Below are 23,762 nucleotides of genomic sequence, written 5' to 3' on the forward strand. Positions count from 1 at the left end.
TGTGGCTCATGTGTGTGTGCGTGTACTTACAAGCCCCATCCTCATCATAGTTGCTGAGATCCAGGTTAATGGTCCTACTGAACTCTAGAACATTGCACCACTGGTCTTTATTTACTACTTTATACTTGGATTGCTGCAACCAATGAGGAAAAACAAAAACAAAAAAAAAACAGATTTCAAATACAGAACTGCTGGTTACGGATCAGAGAACAGTACTGTGGCTATAGGATAATATTCATATTCAAAACATACACTACCAGTCAAAAGTTTGCAGACACTCAAATGAAATATTTCTCATGATCTTAAAAAACTTTTGATCTGAAGGTGTATGATTGGAGCGAAATATTCCGAAAAGCAGCCGAAAGTGTCCAGGTGGGAACTCCTTTAATACTGTTTAAAAGGCATCTCAGGGGAATTCCTCAAGAAATCGGTTGAGAAAATGCCAAGAATACATTTCTGGAAATTCTAGGCGAAAAGGGCATCTACTTTGAAAATGCTAAAATATTCAATTATTTATTTTGGATTTAATTTATTTTGGATTTTTTTTTTTAGATCACAACATAATTTCCATAGTTCTGATTCTGTTACTCCAGATGTTTTGATGACTTTATTATTATTCTAAAATGTGTAGAAAAAAAATCAAAATAAAGAATGAGTGTCTAAACTTTTGACTGGCAGTGTAATCAGCATGTGAATCAGATTGAAATCATTTAAATTAGTCGGACTGTAATAGAATTTAACAGAGTAGAAGAACAATAATGTAAACTGGACATAAATGATTAATGTGAAGGATGAAAGCAGCACCTCTAGAAACTGGTTAAACACAGGAAATAGTGGCCAGGTTTTCCCCAGTAGAAGTCCCAGCATGCACTTGGCAGTGTTTAAATCTAAACTCCTCTGATCCTTCTCCTGCAAAGGTACAAAAACAGTGAGGTCAGACGATAGAAGTTATACCATGGCATATATGCCTTTTAACCAACCAATATTTTTGCCATAAATTACAACCTTTTTTTGTTTGTTTTCTGTATCTTTAACATGTGCATAAGCTCACCTCACAGCACTGTACAATACTGTTCATATTAACATTCAATACTAAATACAGTCAGGCTTTGTTCATGGACTATTTCAACTGATAAACTTCTTATAGACTGTTCCTCTCGCTCACTTTATTGCTCAACAGTCTGGATACTCTTGGTAAAGCTGCATATGTTTCAGTATTGTGGACGTATGAGTAGCTACACAGTTAAAAGTCAAATAATGTACAACAGCCTATATTATAGACAGGTAACGCAGAGACGTGAATGGGGTCCACAGTACCCATATAATATATTTATTTATTTATTTATTTATTTTATTTTTTTAATCTACAACACTGAAAAAGGCAGGAAGTTGTAAATAATTGTTTTAAATGAGTTTAGTGAAATGTACATTCACTCACCCGGGCGAAGTCAAAGGCGTATCGGTAAATGAGCTTAAAACTCGTGGCATCATTGAGGATCGACCTCAGGTAGTCTAGACAGTTCCTGAGTTTTTCAGTTGAATCACATCTACGAAAAGTGAGGAACGAAATACGCATTGTAAGACAGTAGAAGTTGGAAGATTGAAGCAAAAACAGAGCAGGTTCCATTCATTACACAAGTCACATAGTTTAAGAGGTGTTTACTTTATTTGAATGTGGTGTATACTTAGTATACACCACAATACTGTATACTGTATAATGATGGGGGGGCTGAACAGTTTTATAACTGTTCAGTCAGTTATACAAGCGCCAACACCTGAAGAAAAGTCTCTCATGATGGTGTATCACAATATTGTGAGATCATCGCCAAGCACTAGTATACATTACAGAGGCATAGGTTATGCAAAGATTAAACTATAGGCTATATGTGTCACAGGTTATGCAACAGGTTAAGCAAAATGAACAGTCTTACTGCAGTGAACCCATTCCTTTAAGCCACTCCTGCAGGGTGAAGTAGCCCATACTCTGAGCATTCAGTTTCCAAGCCAATACCAGCATCACCACCTGTGCGCGCGCACACACACACACACACACACACACACACACACACACACACACACACACACAACAACTGACTCATAATCTAATGTGTTTTATGGATTTTTAATATAAGGTGCAAGTGAACAATAAAACCTCTATATTATTAACTACTCTTCATGAAAGTAGCATAAACTTTAATTATAATTTGCATTAGTGAGATCATTTTTAGTACAGATATGCCATCAACACGCTTCATTTATAAAGCTGGACACCAAATGGATTCATTCCTCAATCTATGAGTGTTTACGAGATTTTAAGAGATTTAATATTCGTAAATATCTGGTAATTGCGGGGAAAAAAACATTGGTGTCTTACTCGTGCTCCTGAGTGTATACCCATAAGAAGACTAAATAATGTAAACCTCAATCAAACAGCTTCAATCATATAAATATCGGAAAGTTACTGTACTTTTTCCATTTATGGATTACGCCGTCTAGATGATATAGCTTATGTATTTTAATGCGACAGATTTAATGAATATTTGGTTAAACCCCCATTGCTTCATTTTAAAGGCATTAACTAAAGAAATATTAAATATAAAAAAAAGAAAAGCAAGCAAACATAAATCCATAAATAAGATCAATAAGTCCGCAGACCCCTAGTGGTCCATGGTGTAATTGCAGTGGGTCCGTGGGAAAGTTTTTAAATTGTTTTATATATATTTTATTTATTTATTTATTTGTTTTATTTTTTTTTGTTAAATGTGTCAAAATATATTAAAATATATCATATGTAAGAATAATTTAAGATATGGTTTAAAATTAACCCCTTTTGTTATTTGCGTGCATTCACAAATAACGTTAGCTGAGCTGGCAATCGATGGATAAAATAAACAAAACATAATTCAGAGAGTCATATCCAATGTCACACCAACAAGAAAATGTAAAAAAAAAAAAATTTAAAAATTAATCTTGAAAAGTTCTGATTCAATTTTAAATGTCCAATGTTAATATTATTAATGTTAAACATCAATAAAATAAAGTAACTTATATACAAATGACTGTTAAATATACAGCCTATAATTGTTGTGGAGTGAGGGGGTCCTTGTGGATTGTTCGAAATATGCTCATGGTCCGGAGCTCACAAAAGGTTGAGAACCACTGGTCTAGTGTACTATGAAACTTCATAGTACTTCAAAGACTTCCTATGAAACTTCATGCTTTTCTAGCACAGCATCGGTGAAGGTGCACTCAGTCACAGAGACACTTCACTCAGGATTTATATAAAATAAATAAATAAAATTAAATAAAAATAAAAAAACAGACTCTGGAGACACCCACTGTCACACTCCCTTCTTATTTCTGCAGCAAAACCCAGTAGCCTTCACTATGTTTTTTGTCTGGAAGTGTCTCTTACCACTTAATATGCTGCTTTCTTTACTGACATACAAACATTTTTCTATAACATAATTTTGGGCTGGAAAACTAGTTTTTGGGAATCTAAAATAGTTTTGTACTGACTTCATAAAATATAAAATACAAATCTATAACAAAGTTTGTGCTTTTAAAAAAAAAAAAAAAAAAAAAAAAAAAAAAAAGAATAATCTTTTTTTGTAATTCGGCTCCAGATTGTGGCCTTTCGGGTGCTGTTACGGAGTTAAATAATATATATTCTCATTGGCATAAAGGCGAGTCAAAATAACTTTCATTTTTGCCGCCTGCTTGTTATTTCAGCTCGGTGAGGTTTGCCTTTTATGGCGTTTTATGGCGTCACCAAATGCAACTCAACTGCGCCATGCACACGCCTGATGATTTACGGCTGATTGGCATTCACCAACATACACACACGAGTATGAAGAAAAATCAGTGCGTGATATAAATGATATAAATGCAGTAGTGATATAACTGATCTAAAACATAGAAATGAGAAAATACCATAGAAAATACACAAATATACCAAATATGCTAATATAAAAAGCTGATCTAGTGAACTGCAGTCTGCATTCATAATATTTATTAGAATTTGCAGTGCTTTACATTCTCTGGCTCCACTCCGATATCTTCACAGAACTTCTCCATGCCTTCTGGTCCAACCACGTCGTCACAACCTGACACAGACATGCGTACAAGTAAAAATGTACACAACAGTTTTTACACTGCATTTCACCGTTATAAACACGATCGTTAGTCAAATATCCAACATTGTCTTTTTTGTAGCTTTAAAGACAAAGAGAGATATTAAGGACCAATTATTTTCTTCTCTTTTTTTTAGCTTTATCTCTTCTACATGTCTTCTACCGTAACATTAGTCATCCAGAAATAAAAAGGTACCATCATATTTTGTAAAACATTTACCTGCATATTCATAAAACCACTCCAGACATCTCTTACTGGAGAAAGCTTCAGCTTCCTGGATATGCGACGACTCCTGTCTTCTGTAGACGCTGAAAACCAAGACAGGTGTTTGTGGGTCAACACACACACACACAAACACACACACACACACACAAGGCCCTTGATGCACACTGTGTACAAAACACACCATAATTTCAATGTAAATCTCAACAAGATATTTCATTGATTTTATGTTGTACGTTCAGCTTTACTACTGTATGATAATTACCTGATTAAATTACAGATTTTCTTTTTTAAAAATTCATTTTATTTTCCCTTGTGTTTCAATTGTTTCGTTTTATTGTCAGAGTGATCAAGGAACACAATAAAAACTGTGATTTGCATACAGTTGCAATCAAAATTATTCAAACCCCATTGCAAATCAGGTTTATTGTCAATATTTACACTTTCAGCTGTTTGCAATGAACAAATCAAACCAAAGCAACTGAAATAGTTCAACACAACAAATGCTTCAAGTGGTTTCCCGAAATTCAACTGAAAATGCAACTTATAATGATTTCTCCAGTTTCCAAATTATTCAACCCCCTGAATAGAATCCCTCACAACAGCACAAATATGCAAAACAGGTGTTGTCTCAAGCACACCTGATATAACTAATCAAGGGCTTCATTAGTCGCACCAGGCGTGCTTGAGCTGGAACACATGAAATACCTGAACTGGCTAGGGGCAGAAAATTGAGGTTTCAGTGAGCACTGTAAGGTGCGTACTAACCACAGAAGGTTTCCATGCCAGAACTGCAAGACGTAAACTACTACTGACCCAAAAGCACAAGAAAACTCGCTCAAAATCATATAAATAAGCCACAGAAGTTTGGGGATTCTGTTCTGCGCAGCGATGAAACAAAACTGGAACTTTTCAGCACGATGGATCAGCGGTATGCCTGAAGGAAGAAGAATGAAGAAGGAACACTCTGTCCACAGTCAAGCATGGTGGAGGCTCGGTGATGCTCTGGGGCTGCTTTGCATCCTCTGGCACTGGAAACCTGCAGCGTGTGGAAGGCAAGATGAATTCATGGAGCATCAGGAAATCCTAGGAGAAAACGTCATGCTGTCTGTGAGGAAGCTGAAGCTTGGGCGTCATTGGACCTTGCAACACTTCCCAGGATTCTACAGGATCATCACAGTCACCTGACTTGAACCCCATAGAAAATCTCCGGTGGGATTTGAAGAAGGCAGTTGCAGCATGTAAACCCAAGAATATTACTGAACTGGAGGCCATTGCTCATGAGGAACGGGCTAAGATTCCTCAGGAACGCTGCCAGAAGATATACATCTTGTTTGCAGCAGGTCATAAGAGCAAAAGGGTGCTCAACAAAGTACTAAAGATGCTTGCCATGAAGGGGTTGAATCATTTTGAAACTGGAGAAATCATTACTTTTTATTATTACAAATCTTACTTAGATCTTCAAAATACTTCACTGTAGGCCCGTCACGATAATTACGTTATCGACTTATTGTACGATATACGGACGTTACCTGGATCATTTCTGCTGACCTCGATATCGCCGTTACGTTTACAAGCGGGTTTGTTTACATAAGAATGAATGTCGCCAACATTTTAGCCTTTCGCACTGGTTCTGTCCTCTCGTCTGCTCCAGGGCTGTCCAAGTCAAATGCGAATTTTAATTAAAACATATTGTTTAAAAAACAGTATTAACAATGTACTAATGTGCTAACAATGTTTTGTTAAAGAAGAAAAATCTAGAAAGAATAGCTCTAGTGTTTGAAATAATCCAGTCGTAGTCAGTAAGGTCGGGGGTCGAGCCGCTGAAGCTGAACAGTGACTGAACAGCGGTAAACTGATGCGCTTTACTAGCGGGTTAATTAACTCACTCAAACGCTTCCTGTACACATACGAGATTAATCAGACATTTACACACAACATAAACACAACATTACAACTTACTTCTAGAAAAAATGACACGAATGCACAAGTTGAACTTAAGTAAGATGCTAGGTAGAACGGTACGTCACGTTCTGAATACACTGTTTCCATAGCAATGCACTAAAACACACACAATGAAGAACTAAAACATAAAGAATTCATAAAGCATTCACAGTATTGTATTGCAGTAGTGAACTCATTGTAATATTATTTCAGGAGATCAGGTTTTGACAACAAGGCCAGTTTTCACACGTTTAAGTTAATATATAAAATGTGTGAAGATTTGGTTTCATTTATGCATTCTCTCATCAACTAAAATGCCATTTCAGTCAGAGTAAAATTGATTAAAATTAATAAACATGACCTGATGAAATACTGATTAAATTTAAAGGATGTTTTTGTCAGAAGACAAAAATCAGGCCTACTTCACTGAGCCTGCCAACATGGTAAAAGAATGGGCTCCCATGAAGTTTATTTACTTTTCAGTTTAGCATCCTGTTAATCAGTACAGAAAAATGATCAAGAATCATGCCAATTCATCATCTGCAGTGACCTTCTCATGCTACATAATGTAGTTAAAGCGACAGATATCTCTCTGGGTGTGTGTTTGAAAATGGATAAGCCACCAGACTGCAATGTTGAACTAGAGGATGAACACCCTTGGCCCTACCTCAGTAAAATATTTCAATATGCTGGATCCATGATACATGCTGGTGGTAATTCATGCTGTTATGGAGTCCAGATATATCATCCAAAACGGGAAGCAATAACCTATGCCACTATGTGTGGAACAAATAGCTGGCTGTGTACACACTACAGAAAAATCATACACACATATTTTTTGTTCTCTGTGAATACAGGCCCCTCCAAAAATATTGGAATGACAAGGCCAATTCTTTTGTTTTTGCTACAAACTGAAGACATTTGGATTGAAGATCAAAAGATGAATATCAGCTTTCATTTCCTGATATTTACAACAAACATCTAGACTTAAACAACTTAGAACTCTAGATGTTTTGTTTGAACCCACCCGTTGTTTTTTTTTTTAATTGATCAAAAATACTGGAACACGTGACTGATAGGTGTTTCTTGTTGGTCATGGGATGTCCTGTTAGAGTGATTGTTAAAATAATAGCTCCGAATGTCAACTCATGGTTTTCACCTGTGAAGACTGCATTTGTTGTTAAAAAGGATAAGCAAAAATGAAGAATGAAGCTGTCTATGGGAGAAAAGTGAGCCATTTTGAAGCTGAGAAAAGAAGGAAAATCAATCAGAGCTACTGAACAAACATTGGGTATAGTCAATACAACAATTTGGAATGTCCTGAAAAAGAAAGAAATCACTGATGTACTAACAACCAGACATTGAATGGGTCAGTCATGGAAAACAACAGCAGCTGATGACAGAAACATTTTAAGAGCTGTGAAGAAAAACCCAAAAATAACAGTGACATCACCAACAACCTCCACAGGGCAGGGGCGAAGGTCTCACAATCCTCCATTTGAAGAAGACTTTGAGAGCAGAAATCTAGAGACCATAACACAAGATGCAAACCACTCACCAGCGGCAAGAATCAGAAAGCCAGATTGGAATTCACAAAGAAATACAGAGAGGATCCACAAAAGTTCTGGAACCAAGTTCTAAACCACTGCCACAGTGACAGAAAGGCCAAAGTGTGGAGACCGAAAGGATCTGCTTATAAATAAATAAAATTTAACAATCCAAAACATACAAGCTCATCTGTGACACATGGTGGAGATAGTGTCATGGCTTGGGCTTTCATGGCTGCTTCTGGAACATTCTCACTAATTTTTACTGATGATGTGACTCATGATGGTAGCAGCAGAATAAATTCAGAAGTTTACAGGAACATTTTATCTAATCAGGAGGAACTTTATCATGCAACGAGACAATGATCCAGAACACACTGCCAACTCAACAAAGGAAAAAGTAGAAGGATTGAGACTGGCCAAGTCAATCACCAGACCTTAACCCAGTTGAGCAGCATTTCACCTCCTGAAGAGGAGACTGAAGTGAGAAACACCCCGAAACAAACAACAGCTGAAAGAAGCTGTGGTACAAGTCTGGTAAAGTATCACAATAGAAGAAACCAACAGTTTGGTGATGTCAGTGAGTCATTATGGATCACAGAGGGACATATTTAACCAAGTTAGACTGCTTTCTTTGCTAAATCCAGGTTAGAGGAGAATCGATTCCAGTAGCTAACATAATTAGCTAGGAAGCAAGTCAAATTCTAGCTAATGGTTACTAATGGTTATTTACAGGATATTTTACTTCTGATTGATTCATTTCATCACAATTCATCACACATTGGCAGAGCAGTGGTGAAGCGCCAGGGTCCAAGGTTCAATCCAGAGCTCGGGTTATGCTTGTGTGGAGTTTCACATGTTCTCCCCGTGTCTGTATGGGTTTCCTCCGGGTTTTCCAGTTCCTCCCACTTCCCAAAAACATGCAAGTTGGTGGTTTCACGGCTCTACGTTGCCCCTAGGTTTGAAAGAAGGTGCGAATGTGTGTGTGTATCGCGCCCCAGTATTCCCAGGACAGACTTTGGATCCATCGACCCTGTCCAGCGGTCGTGTATACAGGGACAAAATGACTGAGAAGTATAAAAGAACCATTTCCCTCTACTTTTTCCATGTCTGCTTACACTGATGCATGTCTAATTTCTGTGCATTAAAATAATATAAAACTGAGACGACTAAGTGCACAAATACCTGCAAGTTGAGTTTACCTAATTTAAGAGTTCATTTTAAATTGGATCATGTGGACTAATTAACTGACAAATAAAGTATTATGACTCTCTGCTTTGCAACAGTGTGAGCTGCTAATTGGCAGATTGACAGACAGCTACACCAGACAGATGGATTGAATATGGGCTGTGTCAGCAGACACACAGAGGGCTTGATGATTCAGTGAATAAACAGATGAGGAGATGATTAGGAAGGGATGGTGTTATGAGGTGTACTTGTCCTGGCGACTCTTCTTTGCAGACAGGTCATCTCCTGCAGTGGGCCTCCTCTTTTTCCTCGGGGGCATGGCTTTGGAGCAGCAAGCTGAGAGCAACACACACATACACTCAGTCAGTGGTTCTCTGGGATGTTGATCGAGGTAGATGTGGAGGACAGGAGGTTTATAAAGGGATTGGATAAATGGACTACAGATGATGTCATTACCTGTGGAGTGAGTGTCTGGGCCAACGTCCTCGGTCAGGTTCTGAGAGGGGAAAAGAAAAAAAAAAAAAAAACAGCATCATACACTGGCCCTCTTTCTCTTATACGCACAGACACACACAAAATACAAAGCAGCAGAGCCTGTCAAATGCATTAGCATACTGCTGTGCAAGGCAAGTAAGTGTGTGTGTGTGTGTGTGTGTGTGTGTGCGCGCGTGGGGAAATCAGGAGGCAGCCTCTCTTCTTCTTAAGACTCTAACCTTCACAGATGCTGCCTGCTTTCTCCCATCCAAGTCTCAGGAAACAAAAAATAACCCATGAGACTACCTCAATTCATGCCAAAAATAAGATATAAATACATAAACACACACAAACACATAATGTGTACATATATACACACACACACACACATACATTATATATTTTATATATATATATATATATATATATATATATATATATATATATATATATATATATATATATATATATATATATATATATATATATATATATATATATTACACACACACACACACACACACAGTATCTCACATTTTTGTAAATATGTGATTATATTTTTTCATGTGACAACACTGAAGAAATGACACTTTGCTACGATGTAAAGTAGTGAGTGTACAGCTTGTGTAACAGTGTAAATTTGCTGTCCCCTCAAAATAACTCAACACACAGCCGTTAATGTCTAAACCACTGGCAACAAAAGTGAGTACACCCCTAAGTGAAAATGTCCAAATTGGGTGCAAAGTGTCAATATTTTGTGTGGCCACCATTATTTTCCAGCACTGCCTTAACCCTCTTGGGCTTGGAGTTCACCAGAGCTTCACAGGTTGCCACTGGAGTCCTCTTCCACTCCTCCATGATGACATCACGGAGCTGGTGGATGTTAGAGACCTTGAGCTCCTCCACCTTCTGTTTGAGGATGCCCCACAGATGCTCAATAGCGTTTAGGTCTGGAGACATGCTTGGCCAGTCCATCACCATCACCCTCAGATTCTTTAGCAAGGCAGTGGTCATCTTGGAGGTGTGTTTGGGGTCGTTATCATGCTGGAATACTGCATACTGATCATGCTCTGCTTCAGTATGTCACAGTACATGTTGGCATTCATGGTTCCCTCAATGAACTGTAGCTCCCCAGTGGCGGCAGCACTCATGCAGCCGCAGACCATGACACTCCCACCACCATGCTTGACTGTAGGCAAGACACACTTGTCTTTGTACTCCTCACATGGTTGGCCCCACACACGCTTGACACCATCTGAACCAAATAAGTTTATCTTGGTCTCATCAGACCACAGGACATGGTTCCAGTAATCCATGTCCTTAGTCTGCTTGTCTTCAGCAAACTGTTTGCAGGCTTTCTTGTGCATCATCTTTAGAAGAGGCTTCCTTCTGGGATGACAGCCATGCAGACCAATTTGATGCAGTGTGCAGCGTATGGTCTGAGCACTGACAGGCTGACCCCCCAACCCTTCAACCTCTGCAGAAATGTTGGCAGCACTCATATGGCTATTTCCTAAACACAACCTCTGGATATGACGCTGAGCACATGCACTTAACTTCTTTGGTCGACCATGGCGAGGACTGTTCTGAGTGGAACCTATCCTGTTAAACCGCTGTATGGTCTTGGCCACCGTGCTGCAGCTCAGTGTCAGGGTCTTGGCAATCTTCTTATAGCCTAGGCCATCTTTATGTAGAGCAACAATTCTTTTTTTTTCAGCTCCTCAGAGAGTTCTTTGCCATGAGGTTCTATGTTGAACTTCCAGTGACCAGTATGAGGGAGTGTGAGAGCGATGACACCAAATTTAACACACCCGCTCCCCATTTACACCTGAGACCTTGTAACACTAACAAGTCACATGACACCGGAGAGGGAAAATGGCTAATTGGGCCCAATTTGGACATTTTCACTTAGGGGTGTACTCACTTTTGTTGGCAGCGGTTTAGACATTAACGGCTGTGTGTTGAGTTATTTTGAGGGGACAGCAAATTTACACTGTGACACAAGCTGTACACTCACTACTTTACATTGTAGCAAAGTGTCATTTCTTCAGTGTTGTCACATGAAAAAATATAATCACATATTTACAAAAATGTGAGGGGTGTACTCACTTTTGTGAGATACTGTATATACACCATATATATATATATATATATATATATATATATATATATATATATATATAAACACACCTTGCTTTCAGCAGAATTCAAAAACCAGGACAATTATACAAAAAAAATAAATAAAACTGAAAGTCATAAAATATCACAGACAGCTGGCTGTTCCCTTGATCATTGTTTTCCGCATACTCATTCAAAGCAGCTAACTAGCTAGTCACGCATACACATCTCCCTATGTGAACAGACATTACATACAGGCCAATACCAAGATCAACGAGCCTGATCAAATAATATATACAAATAACGGAATCACCGATACGGACACCACAACTGGTTCTGCAGCCTGCGGCTTTTGAGATGACCTTTCTCTGGTGTCAGTGTGCATGGAGAAGATGAGGAAAAAGGATATTTACCAGCTTGTGCAATGTGTGGTAGATCTTGTGGATGCTGGCCAGTGTGGACAAATGGGAGTTCAGCTGAAAATCTGGGAGGGAGGCAAACATCAGCCAACATCATTCATCCATCGACACACCAGCACGTTAATCTAATTCAACCTAATTCTTCAGTCAGATGTGGGTCATGGCGCTTGATGTGCTACAAGTCGAGCGGTGAGCTGTGGAAGTTGAATGCGTGAAATCAGGCAATCGCAGTGTATCTAGTTGAACTGTAACTCATGTAACGTAAGGGTACATTATTAAAGACTGGAGCTCTATCGGTTGAGAAGGTGATGGAGTTTTTTTCCTCCTGAACCCGCCTGCGATTTCCGCCCATGTACATAACTACATCCCCAGAATCTCTGCTGGCTTTAACTGTTTAACAGCCACTTTATAACACCACAAATAGACAAAATTCAGCACTTAGTGATTACCTGCTGTGAGACCAGTCAAGAGTGACACCTCTGTCCTGTTTTTCTTTGTAATGAGATCCCACATGTGTACTAATGTTAGCTAGTTGTCATTGTTAGCTGCTCGGGAGGTGGATGCAGTTATCTAGCATTACATATGTAAGATGTAGTACTTTGACTCACTATGTAAAGCCGGCCATTTAAACAACCGAACACTTTGTACTCATCACATTTATCAGTCCATCCAGGTATTTACAGAGTTTTGTTGTTTTTTGTGAACTTTGCGGCCAAAAATACTCGATTTTGCTGTGGCTTTTTTGCGATGCAACTTGGAGTTTTTTGTGCTTTTTTTTGCAGAAAACTACTCGAATTGGCGAAATCGCACAAAATTGTTTAGATCTTTCGCAGTGATGTTTGTTGGTAAACGAGACCTTTTAGCTGTCCTCACGTTCAACGCACATGAACTAAAGAGGGCTTCGGTTGAACGTACATTGTGATGACGTCATGTGACGCGTCTCGGCCAGAATCTGCAGTAAATCTGCAGCCATTTTGAAAAATTGCACGCTCCTCCGAATATCGCAGAGTTTCCTTGCATTCTCTATATTGGAGGTTTTCTTCTTGTCTTACTACATTACTTTTTAAGGTGTTTAGAAATGCAGCATGCTATTGTGGCTCACCATAACCACTGGGGGCATGTCTATACAAAAAGACTGACAGGAGGCAAACGTAAACACCCTTACAGTCCGACCCGAACCACGGGTTTCCGAATGGGTTGTCTCACCCATGTAATAGACTTTTACTGACAGCCATCGTTTATACAATTTATTTACAACATTCTACATAATCTACATTTTGTACTAGTGAGAACGTCGACTTCTGTTCCTTTAAGCTGTTGTTTTAAAGCTCTCAAGAGGATAAAGAGGGTCACAGTGAGAATAAATACACTGGATACTCACAGTCTGGGAGATTATGATGTCAGTATGAGGCTGAGGAATGCTACGAAAATGACAGTTGCCTATTTTATGGGTTTATTAAGTAGGAACCACTATTCAATCCTTTAGATCCATTTATTTACACCGTGTCAAAAATGTCAACACAGACAAAATGCTTGTTTGTTTTGACTCAAAAGCAGATAAATTTTTCGAAAGAAATGTCATAGAAAGCATTTTTACAATCCAGCCTATTCACAGAACTACACAGTGACAGGACACAGGAATTAAGAGCTGAAACACACATCAGACATAACAGCATGCACAAGTTGTGACGAGTTTATAAAGTATGTCCTGAGTGGAGGGACATGTGGGGCCTGTAGTCCACATGACGCAGCTTGAAGGCTCGGGGTCTGACCCAGTGGACACCAATTCCCACAATTCCGAGTGAAAGATTTTCATTGACACTCTTGAGACAATCAGGAACTGATCAATGCAACGCAAATGCTACACAAAAACGCCTCATTCTGTTATCAAAGCAGTCCTAATGATTGTGTATAGCTGCTGTTTGGTTGGCTCGCGGACACAACACACACACACACACACACACACACACACACACACACACACACACACACACACACACACACAGACAGTTATGCACGACACATAGGCAAGGCATTACAAAATGTAGCCAACTGCGTCACAATTTTCACCCCCATGCAAAAAAAAAGAAAAACCCTGACCTATTTCTAATGAATGCAGATGTTACATTGTGTCATGCAGTGACCAGGACTGGGGCTCTGAGATTCCCAGGGTATTAAAGGTAATTAGACTACAAGTGCATTGTCTAATCAGGATCTGATAGCTGGTTCAGATTGATTTTTCCGAGCAGAAACAACATGACAAATGCAATGCGTACGGTCTTTTTTTTATCTAAAGTATTCATGCCTAAAAACACTCAAAGCAACATACAAAGAGACCCAATCCAGGTCTGCTCTCTCCTCTGATGTGTATTTGTATTATCGCTCGGACACTTTAACATCATAAAATGCGTCAAAACGCCAACAAAACACGTCTCCACAAAACAAGCTAAAGCATTTCTCCGCGCAACAAGTTCACCCTCAGCGGCCCCGGGTCCAGAGATGTTGAGAAAACCGCACTATTAAGACACTAATATACTTACTTGTCGCATCTGAGTGCATTTTTATCAAACACTCAACTGTATTTGTGTGCGAATCTGCAGACCGGCCAGGAGGCGGGACATGCCAGTGTAAGCCACGCCCACGAATGATTCTGGTGGACGGCGATTTTTTTAAGCACGCCCATACAACGTTAAAGATTGGTTAATAGTTGTGTCAATCATCTCCGCTGCTCCCAAACGCGTTACACCCGCGAATGATCCGCGATGATAGGTCGAGTTATGAACAAAGCCCCGCCTTGTCAAGAACGCCATTGGACAAACTTCTTGTCTCGACAAACCAGCTGCGACGGCTTCCTCGTGCAAAGAGAAGGCCCTCCCTCTGGTGATACGGGATTGGATACTGCCCACCCGGAAACGCTTGGTTTGTATTCGTGTCATTAGCCAGCGCACAAGTCAATCCGTCCGTCGCGCAGTGTGATTGGTGGAAATGGATAGTTTTGTTTACAGTAGGGTGTGAGCATCAGAATCCGTTTCCTCCAGAATCCGTTTTTTGTAGAAAGTTGTAGCCTTGTTTGTTTTGCGCTTAAAGTTTAAATTCCATCAAACAGTGACTAAAAAATATTTGGAGGAAAATATATAAGCGTTAGTGTAACCCTGGTCTCCATGGCTACTTCTGCACGAGAGTGCACATTTCCTTTAAATGTTCCTTTGTTTACCGTCGACTCTTAAACTGTTTTAGCAGCATTACCATAAAATTACCACCAAACATATCCGGCTATAAGCAGACCAAGGAAGATCTGCGTGTAAAGTCACAGTACTCATATACAAATAAAGAAATACTTCAGACTTCACCTTTAACTACCTGGGGACGGAACTGAGCCCTTTCTTACTGACAGAAAGCGGTGATATGAGACACTGCATGCCCACATCTCATGTGGTTTTTTGTTTTTTGTTTTGTTTTTTTAGGTTCTCAGGCCAGTTTATAGTCAAATGTATTATTCACAATCCAGAGGTTTAAATAAAGACTGCCAATCGAGCTTTGTTTTTCTATTGTGGTGACATCATCATATAGACCTGTTTTGAAAGTGTCTATTGAATAAGTTTCACATTTAAAAAAATAAATAAATAAATAAAATGAGTAAACAGCTTGATTTAATGTATGAAATACGTTTAAAAATCATTTATAGTGTCAGTGTAAGTACAGTTGAGGTCACAAGTTTACATACGCCTTGCAGAGAAAAAAATACTGAGCACTGAATAATCTATTTCACATAACAGACGTTTACATTATAGTCCACGAGACACAAAAATAACTGAATTTACACACGCTCGATTCTTAACACTGTGTGTCGTTACCTGGATGATCAATGACATGATGTGTTTGTTTTGTGAGAGTTGTTCATGAGTCCCTTGTTTGTCCTGAGCAGTTAAACTGTTCACTGTTCTTCAGAAAAATCCTCCAGGTCCTGCACATTCTCTGCTTTTCCAGCATCTTCGGCATATTTGACCCCTTTCCAACAGTGATTATATGATGCTGAGATCCATCTTTTCACACTGAGGACGACTGAGGGACTCGTACACGACTATTAATAGTAATAATAATACCTTATTATTAAAAGGTGCAAACATTCACCGATGCTCAAGAAGGCCACACGATACACTAAGAGCCGGGAAGATCGGTGTAAATTGTTCATTTTTCATTTAATACCCCCCTTCAGAAGCTACATAAGATATTTACATGTTTCCCGGAAGACAAAATAATAACAGGTAACGACACAGAGTATTAAGACTCGAGCGTATGTAAACTTTTGAACTGGTTCATTTGTGTAAATTCAGTTATTATTGTGTCTTGTGGGACTATATTTAAACATCTGTTATGTGAAATTGCTTATTCAGGGCAGAGCTAAATAAAAAAAGCTAAATGCAATTTTTACAATTTCTCTATTATTATTATTATTATTATTATTATTATTGTTATTATTGTTATTATTATTAACATTTTGCAGATTCTGCAAGGCGTATGTAAACTTATGACCTCAACTGTATAAAGTAACATTATATTTACATATTAACCTTTATAATTAATGTGATATTCAGTTGCATCCATTATTATGAAACTGTACATTGAGTAGACTTATTTTTTAGTATAACCTGTGACATGTTGGTCTGTTTGGTTAACAATCTCCCATGTTACTAACAATACTCTTCCTATCTGCTGATTCATATCTACCTAAAGACAGCGATGCAGCGGCGCTTTAGTCCTTTCTGTCCAGCTCTTTCCCCTCCACATCTATACAGTCTGCTCTATCAAAAGTTCCAAAGTTTTAACTTTTATGCTAATAATGCAGTGAGCGCCGTCGTGCTTGTCATCATGCTTGCAGATCATTAACTACACGCAGCGCAGCTGTGTTGTACACCTGCATTTCACTGTGGGAGTTCTCATTAATATTACATTGAATGTCGCTGGAAAATGGTGAGTAAGAAAAGAATTCTTTTGATTTCAGGAGCAAACAGTGAAGAGTGACTGTTGTTCCTCATGTTTGAGATCAGTGAAAGTTCTTCTCCACTTAAATGCCATTGTAGCCGTAGGAGTTATAATAGCTAATGTCCCCCGTGATGTCAGAATGTCAGACAAGAAACTAGCTTCTCACAGAAATATTGAAAATGCAGCACCAGAATCATGAAGCACATGACAAATATTTCAGTATAAACTTATATTATATATATATTTAAAAGCATTTAATGTGTATCATGGTGAGGTTTTCCTTTAATTACATGAGTGTTCAGGGAAGACTTGCTCGTACATACACTTTCCTATGCATGGATTGTAAAATCATGAGTTGACAAAAATAATATATATTGGACCATATTTTATTATGATTATTTTAATGTAAAATGAACTTATAAAATTCAGTGCACCATAAGATCATGATTGATGACACTGTACAAGTTTGCAATACTTCTGGTATCAGCCAAGGCAGGAAGAACATTTTTGTTTTGTCGCTTAATCCCCTCAGCTTTGAGCAGGTTTTGCAGACGCTGCTCCAGCTTCTACTTTCGTACACTCCTGACATACATGTGTGCAGTGTCTGTGGAAAGAAAAGCAGAGCACTATAATGCAAAGCATTTAAAACATTTCAGTCATGTTTTAATACTCATTAACTCAACAGACAATTGTACTATTGTGTATTGTGTATGGGCAAAGTGCTGCTACTGAGACTTAAGTTCCAGTCTTGTTCTGATTGTGTGGGAAAACAGTAAGACCTGTCACTATCACATCACATCTAACAAATTTGGTCAGGTTTGTGCATGGCGGATCTGAGAGCTCAGTGTTTTGTGTGTTTTATTGAGACTGCTGGAATTGCTGAAAAAGCAATGCTTTTGAAAAAGAAAAAGAAAAAATCAGCACTGGTTGCAAGTTGAAAAATTGAAACTGGTTGAAATTCTCATTATTACTCACTTGTGTCCACAGCCGCCTGGGCCACCCCAACCTGGGCCACCCCAACCTGGGCCAAAGCCTTTGCTGAACTCTGGTTCCAGCTTTTGAAACTTTTCTCTACATGTGCCCATGTAAGAAGCTTTTCCCACTGCGTAACCAATGATACCTGCCACTGAAATAGACAGCGCACAGATCACAGATCAGTTACACATCAGTAATGGCTGAAATCATTGCAGCGTTCATTACGCCATGAACAGTGAGTCATATTCTCTCAGTTTGGATTTTTTACTTTGGTAAAAATCCTTTATAATTATAAAAGAAAGACAATATTCTCATAAAGACACAGTAACTGATTTCCCATCGTAAATGTGTAGTACTTGAACAATGTCTCATTAAATTTGTTTTTCTATAAATAAAATAGGTTGCGAATGCAGAAAGAGACAAGGAGTTTGCATTCAATTCATTAGTTATCGAGGACTCTTTATCCATCTTATAATGTAAACATAATGATTTATAATATATATAAATGACATTATCATCATCAAACATGGAATAACTAGTAGTTGGGCTGGAGTTAGAAAACACATCAATCTACAATCTGTAAATGATGGCTGGTATAAAGACGGATGTAATTTTCATCATCATATTTATAATTGTATCACATATGAAATTAAAACTAAATTAATATATACATAGTAGTTGATTTTACAGACATCAGTTTGTACACATTAGTGTCTTTCCATGAAGTCAGTGTGTGCTGTTTATTATATACAATGTACTGTATATGTGCTATATGTGTGTATATATAAATGTTGTGTCTGCCCAAAAATGTTGGTGTTGAACATACTGTGTACATAGGTGCATTTGTGATTAATGTAATAACGCAGCGTCAAAATCGTTGTTTATTTAAGTCTGTGGGATTCCTTCGACAGTATGTGTAGAAACGTGTCATTTAAACTGTGTGGACTTTTTCCCAACGTCATTTCCGTTCGCTAAGGACTTACCTGCTAGTTTAGGGAATGGACCAAAGCGCTTTGATTGTTTCCAAACTCCTGTTGCAAGCAAACACACAGTAAAGAGTATAAACACAACAATATGGCACAGGTGTTCAGTTAGATGGTGTGCACATTTCTTTTTCACTCGAATGGGCTCAGGTACAGTAGGGGATAATAAGTATTGGATGCGTAAAAAATTTTTTCAGAGGAAAAAAAATCAAGGCGTTACAATGGCTCAGTCAATCACCTGACTCGAGTCCAATTGAACAAGATTTAAAGACAATATGTTTAGAAGAATGGGTCAAAATCACAACTGAATACTGCGGCCGATTCATTTCTTAATACAGGAAGTGTCTTGAAGCTGTCATTACAAACAAAGGTTTCTGCACTAAGTATTACATAAATTTCAGTTAGCATGTTCAATACTTTTTTTCCTGTGTCATTCCACTTTATTACACACAACTTTATTTATGGACTTTAATGTTGTGAATTCTTTATATTTCCTATTTTCTTGAGTTAATACTGATGTCTGGTGAAAATTTCATGTGAATAGCCTCACTGGAAATATATTTACTGAAAATTTTTTTGACGCGTCCAATACTTATTTCCCTCACTGTAAATCTTGTTAGAAAAGTGACGGTATTCACAGGAATCAGTGAATCGCTCTCGGAAACTGCTTGAAAATTTACCGTTGTAGATTAGGCCACCAGTGATAGCCATGCTTCCAAGAGAGAGTGGAAGAGCTGGAAAGAAAGTACAGTTAATATTTAAAGTTTGAAAACAGTAAATTATCCAGATTTCTACTTGGTTCAGGAAGTCAGAGTCTACAACTGCCAGCCATTATACAATAATGGGACACACACACACGCACACATACATATACACACATACACACATACATACACATATACACACACATATAGCCCCTCACTCTCACACACTCACAGATCACTAATATGCAACCAAATTTAGTCATACACATACATTAAAAGCACTGACCGATTGGAGCAATTTTAGTCCTTCACCCACATGTTTCAACTAAAACTAACGGATTTAAAGATTCTATACTTTATTAATATGGCATTGTGAGCACTTAAACTGAAGCTCAAAACATAATATTAATGTAATGAACTACCTACAGCTTAAAGAACCAGTACACATTTTAACCACTAGTGTTTTGAGAGCAAAATGAAAATAATAAGTGATACTGTGTATTTTATACCTCTGTACCAAAAACTCTCGTCTTGGCACTCCTTCCAGATCTGCTTCACCTCGTCACTTTGAAAACGTTTGTCCGCTATGGGACACTCCAGTCCCTTCAAGAAAAGATCAGAAGAAAAATTTTAATAGTCCTGATTTTATTTTCAGGGCGGTTGCAGTGTTTTTTAAATAAAACTGGGGAGTGCATTGATACTGATAAGGGTATCGGTCCAAAACCATGTTCATTTACTTCTACTGTTAAAAAAAATGTTCTGAAATCACAACTGTAACCATGCCTGGTGTACAATGCTGCACTAATGAACAGATGACAGCAATCTGGACATATTTCACAGTTAATAATAGCAGTCAAAGCAAAGCAAACTGCAAAGTGTACTCTGTGAAAATAATCAAGAAGAGGTGTGGTACTAGAGCAGCTTTTTACAATAAAACGAACCTGGTAGTACAGTTTAAGTTGTTTAAACAGTGGGTGTGGCCATTAAAAAAAGTGCGTGAACTCTGCCCATACAAAGGTAATCTACATGCCCAAAGTTATGTGGACACCTTCTTATCACACCCGCATATGGTTCTTCCCCAAACTGACACACACAATTGTATACAATGTATTTATATGCTGTAGCATTACAATTTCCCTTCACTGGAACTAAGAGGCCCAAACCTGTTCCAGCATGACAATGTCTCTTTGCAGAAAATGAGCTCCATGAAGACATGGTTTGTCAAGGTTGGAATGGAAGAACTCAACAGAAGAGGAGACTAAATCTGGAATGGGATGTTCAAAAAGCACACCTGGGTGTAATGGTCAGGTGTCCAAAAACATTTGGCCATATAGCGAATTCGTGAGCATCGAGCAGTGAAGTGAGATTTCAGAGAAAGAAAGCATGTGAGAGAAATCACTCAAGTTCTGTGCCTGGTCTACACACTGCTTGTGAGTAAAGATACAAATCATGGCACTTTGTACTCAGGCCAGCCCCCTTCACACGCTCTCTTAAAGATACTATTTGAGTATGTTGACATAATATTTTAAACGTAAAGCTCAGCATGAGCGCAAGGCAGCAACTAACATAAACAGAGCTAAAGAAAAATTCTACGATACCCTTGATTGATTAAATACTACATAGAGTTAAATACCAAGTTTAAATCCTAGTAGTCACTTTGGTATCAATGTTAACTCTGGTTCAAAGTATCAGTGGACACCATTCACTATGCCAAGAGCACTTTTTTTAACTGTCCTTCTCATAACCTTACCTTACCTACAAGAAAATACTTATCAGTTTACTTCTGAATTGCAGTAGTACAGTTCCAGAAGCTATGCCTCTTTGTCACAATGCAACAGTCTCTCTGTTTATTACTGACTTACTACTTGTTTATTACTACCATGGTTTGACTTATGTACTTACAAAGCCTTTTTTAGTTCCTGGTTGCACTCCTCCTGCATTCTCTGCTGTTTCAGTTGTCATACTGATCCTGGCTTCTCAGAACATGCAAGCTCTCGGTAGACTTCACTCTTTCACCTTGGTCGTTACTCCTGTTCTAAAATGTGTTTGAGGTTGAGCAGATGAAGACAAATATGACTTCCCTGCCGTCTCAAACATCATCAAGCCCTTCCCACCAGCAAACCACTTTTTCAGTCTGCTGCAGTGATGAACTCTTAACAGTAGAGGGGGGTGCACCAAGCCAGTCCTGTGAAGCTGAAGTCTCATTGACTAAATTCCCTGCTCTTACTAGACTCCTAAACCCAAGTGAGGTACTTTAAAGCAGGTACAAAAATCACCAAACTGTGCTGTACTATAGGACTGGAAGTGTACCCCCTTGAGTGTTACCTTCATCTCTCTACTGTAGCCTCAACCTACATATGTTTCCTTCCTAACTTTATCTGCAAAAATCACATTTTGCAGGAATATAGTTCTTTTGTGACACCAACCAGTTGAACCATTCTTTAACCAAAAACAGACGAGTTATTTATGTTGTAGATAATGTTACGTTTCCTTTATTTAAATGGTTTCACTTTAATTGCATTTGAACCAGGGTACACTTTAACTACCTCAACTCCACCACCCCAAAATGAAACCCAGACCACACAGGTTGTGGACATGACCACATGCAAAATAAGTAAATAAGTAAATGCCATTACATCACTGGCATTGCATGTCCTTGTCTTAATATCCACTTTAAATGCATGTTTTACAAAGAGTTAACACAAAGTTACCAGTTAGTTTCTTGCACTTACACATATTTTAATCATTTGGGCCCCTGAGTTTGAAATAGTTTGTCATGGAGTGTCTCGTGGTTTGTCAGGTGGTGTGTAATAAGGCACAAACTACTGCACAGGCCTGTGGACAACTCAAGGGACAACCGCTCAAAACGGGTCCCAATGTCACCTTGCAGGTATTTTAAATCTGGCCTTGTCAATGTTAATGAACTCAACTGTGCATCCATCTCCATAATTCTAAACAATAAAGACAATAATGTACACTATATGGGCAAACGTATGCTGAAACCTGACTATCACACTCATATGTGGGTCTTCTTCCAACAGTAAAGGGGGAATAAATCTGGAATGGGATGTTCAACAATGCAAATTAGAGTGTGATGCTTAGGTGTCTATAAACCATTGGCCACATAGTGTATTTCAAACCATACACGAAATGGTTCCATAGAGAACCGATTTAGAAGCGACCCAAAGGTCCCTCAAGGAAGCAAGAGGGTAATGGATTTGTCCAGGCATTAGTGCAACACAATCACTGTCAGGGAAAAAAAACTCTGTCACTATTTTTATTTGGTTGCAAATATGTAGTCCTCTATTTCTTTCTTTTGAATGAATGAATGAGTGCATAAATAATCATAGTCATCATTAAATCATTATACTTATGTTATAATATTCAGCACATTCAGGGTCGAAAGTGAAGCAAAAGTATGTATTACTAATATATTAGGTACTGTAGAGTGCTATTTTTAAAGAGACTACATGATATCGAATAGGAAGCTTATGTGTAGCTGGTCTGTTTTCACAGATATAGACAGAGAGTACTTTATTGATCCCCAAGGAGACATTGGGAAACTGACATACACTATGACCAAACGTTTGTGGACACCTGACTATGACCCCCATATGTGGTTCTTTCTCAAACAATAACCATAAATTAGGAGGCACATGGTGGTTTGCCAAGGTTGGAGTGAAAGAACTTGAATGTCCTGCACAGAGCCCTGACCTTAACCCCACTGGACACCTTTGGGATGAACTGGAACACCGACTGCACCCTCCTCACACATCATCAGTTCCTGTCCTCACTAATGCTCTTGTAGCTGAACACAAAGCCTCACAGCCACGCTCCATAATCTAGTGGAAAGCTTTCACAGAAGAGTCTATTACAGCAGCAAAATCTATATTAATGCCATGACATGCTAACAAGCACATATGTGTGTCATGGTCACGTATCCACATACTTTTGTCCATATAGTGTGTATTTATATAGCTAAACCGTACACAGTATTATCTGTATTATCACCTGAAGTTGGCAGGTTAATTAGGAAGTTAACTGCTTTCAGTTTCTGGCATGAAGAGAAAA

General features: G+C 38.4%; 2 protein-coding genes across 7 annotated transcripts in view; both read right to left on the bottom strand.

Annotated features, from left to right (window-relative positions):
• The window catches only part of dcun1d4 (DCN1, defective in cullin neddylation 1, domain containing 4 (S. cerevisiae)), a 19,569-nt gene extending 3,650 nt beyond the window's left edge, over positions 1 to 15,919 (bottom strand). The window contains exons 1-10 of one of the 6 annotated variants that reach the window (XM_053675723.1): positions 15,901 to 15,919; positions 12,041 to 12,111; positions 9,492 to 9,531; positions 9,284 to 9,371; positions 4,354 to 4,442; positions 4,036 to 4,106; positions 1,932 to 2,023; positions 1,439 to 1,547; positions 805 to 909; positions 31 to 133 (exon numbers count right to left, since the gene is read on the bottom strand). In XM_053675723.1, coding sequence (XP_053531698.1) covers positions 31 to 133; positions 805 to 909; positions 1,439 to 1,547; positions 1,932 to 2,023; positions 4,036 to 4,106; positions 4,354 to 4,442; positions 9,284 to 9,354 — 640 coding nt within the window. In that variant the 5' untranslated portion in view covers positions 9,355 to 9,371; positions 9,492 to 9,531; positions 12,041 to 12,111; positions 15,901 to 15,919. Of the gene's footprint in view, positions 1 to 30; positions 134 to 804; positions 910 to 1,438; positions 1,548 to 1,931; positions 2,024 to 4,035; positions 4,107 to 4,353; positions 4,443 to 5,888; positions 7,322 to 9,283; positions 9,372 to 9,491; positions 9,532 to 12,040; positions 12,112 to 14,586; positions 14,696 to 15,900 lie in introns of those variants that run through there. The other 5 variants (XM_053675721.1, XM_053675720.1, XM_053675722.1 and 2 more) reach the window with 5 other exon arrangements.
• A 1,480-nt stretch (positions 15,920 to 17,399) lies between these two features.
• Positions 17,400 to 21,804, bottom strand: ociad2 (OCIA domain containing 2). Its single transcript, XM_017455407.3, has 6 exons — positions 21,594 to 21,804; positions 20,201 to 20,294; positions 19,668 to 19,721; positions 18,988 to 19,035; positions 18,005 to 18,155; positions 17,400 to 17,633 (listed from the first exon to the last, which is right to left on the bottom strand). Exons 1-6 carry the CDS (start codon positions 21,651 to 21,653, stop codon positions 17,558 to 17,560), a joined length of 483 nt encoding a protein of 160 aa, XP_017310896.1. The 5' UTR covers positions 21,654 to 21,804; the 3' UTR covers positions 17,400 to 17,557.
• Positions 21,805 to 23,762: the final 1,958 nt, after the last annotated feature.

The sequence above is a fragment of the Ictalurus punctatus genome, chromosome 25 (assembly GCF_001660625.3).
Source record: "Ictalurus punctatus breed USDA103 chromosome 25, Coco_2.0, whole genome shotgun sequence".
Classification (NCBI taxonomy): domain Eukaryota; kingdom Metazoa; phylum Chordata; class Actinopteri; order Siluriformes; family Ictaluridae; genus Ictalurus; species Ictalurus punctatus.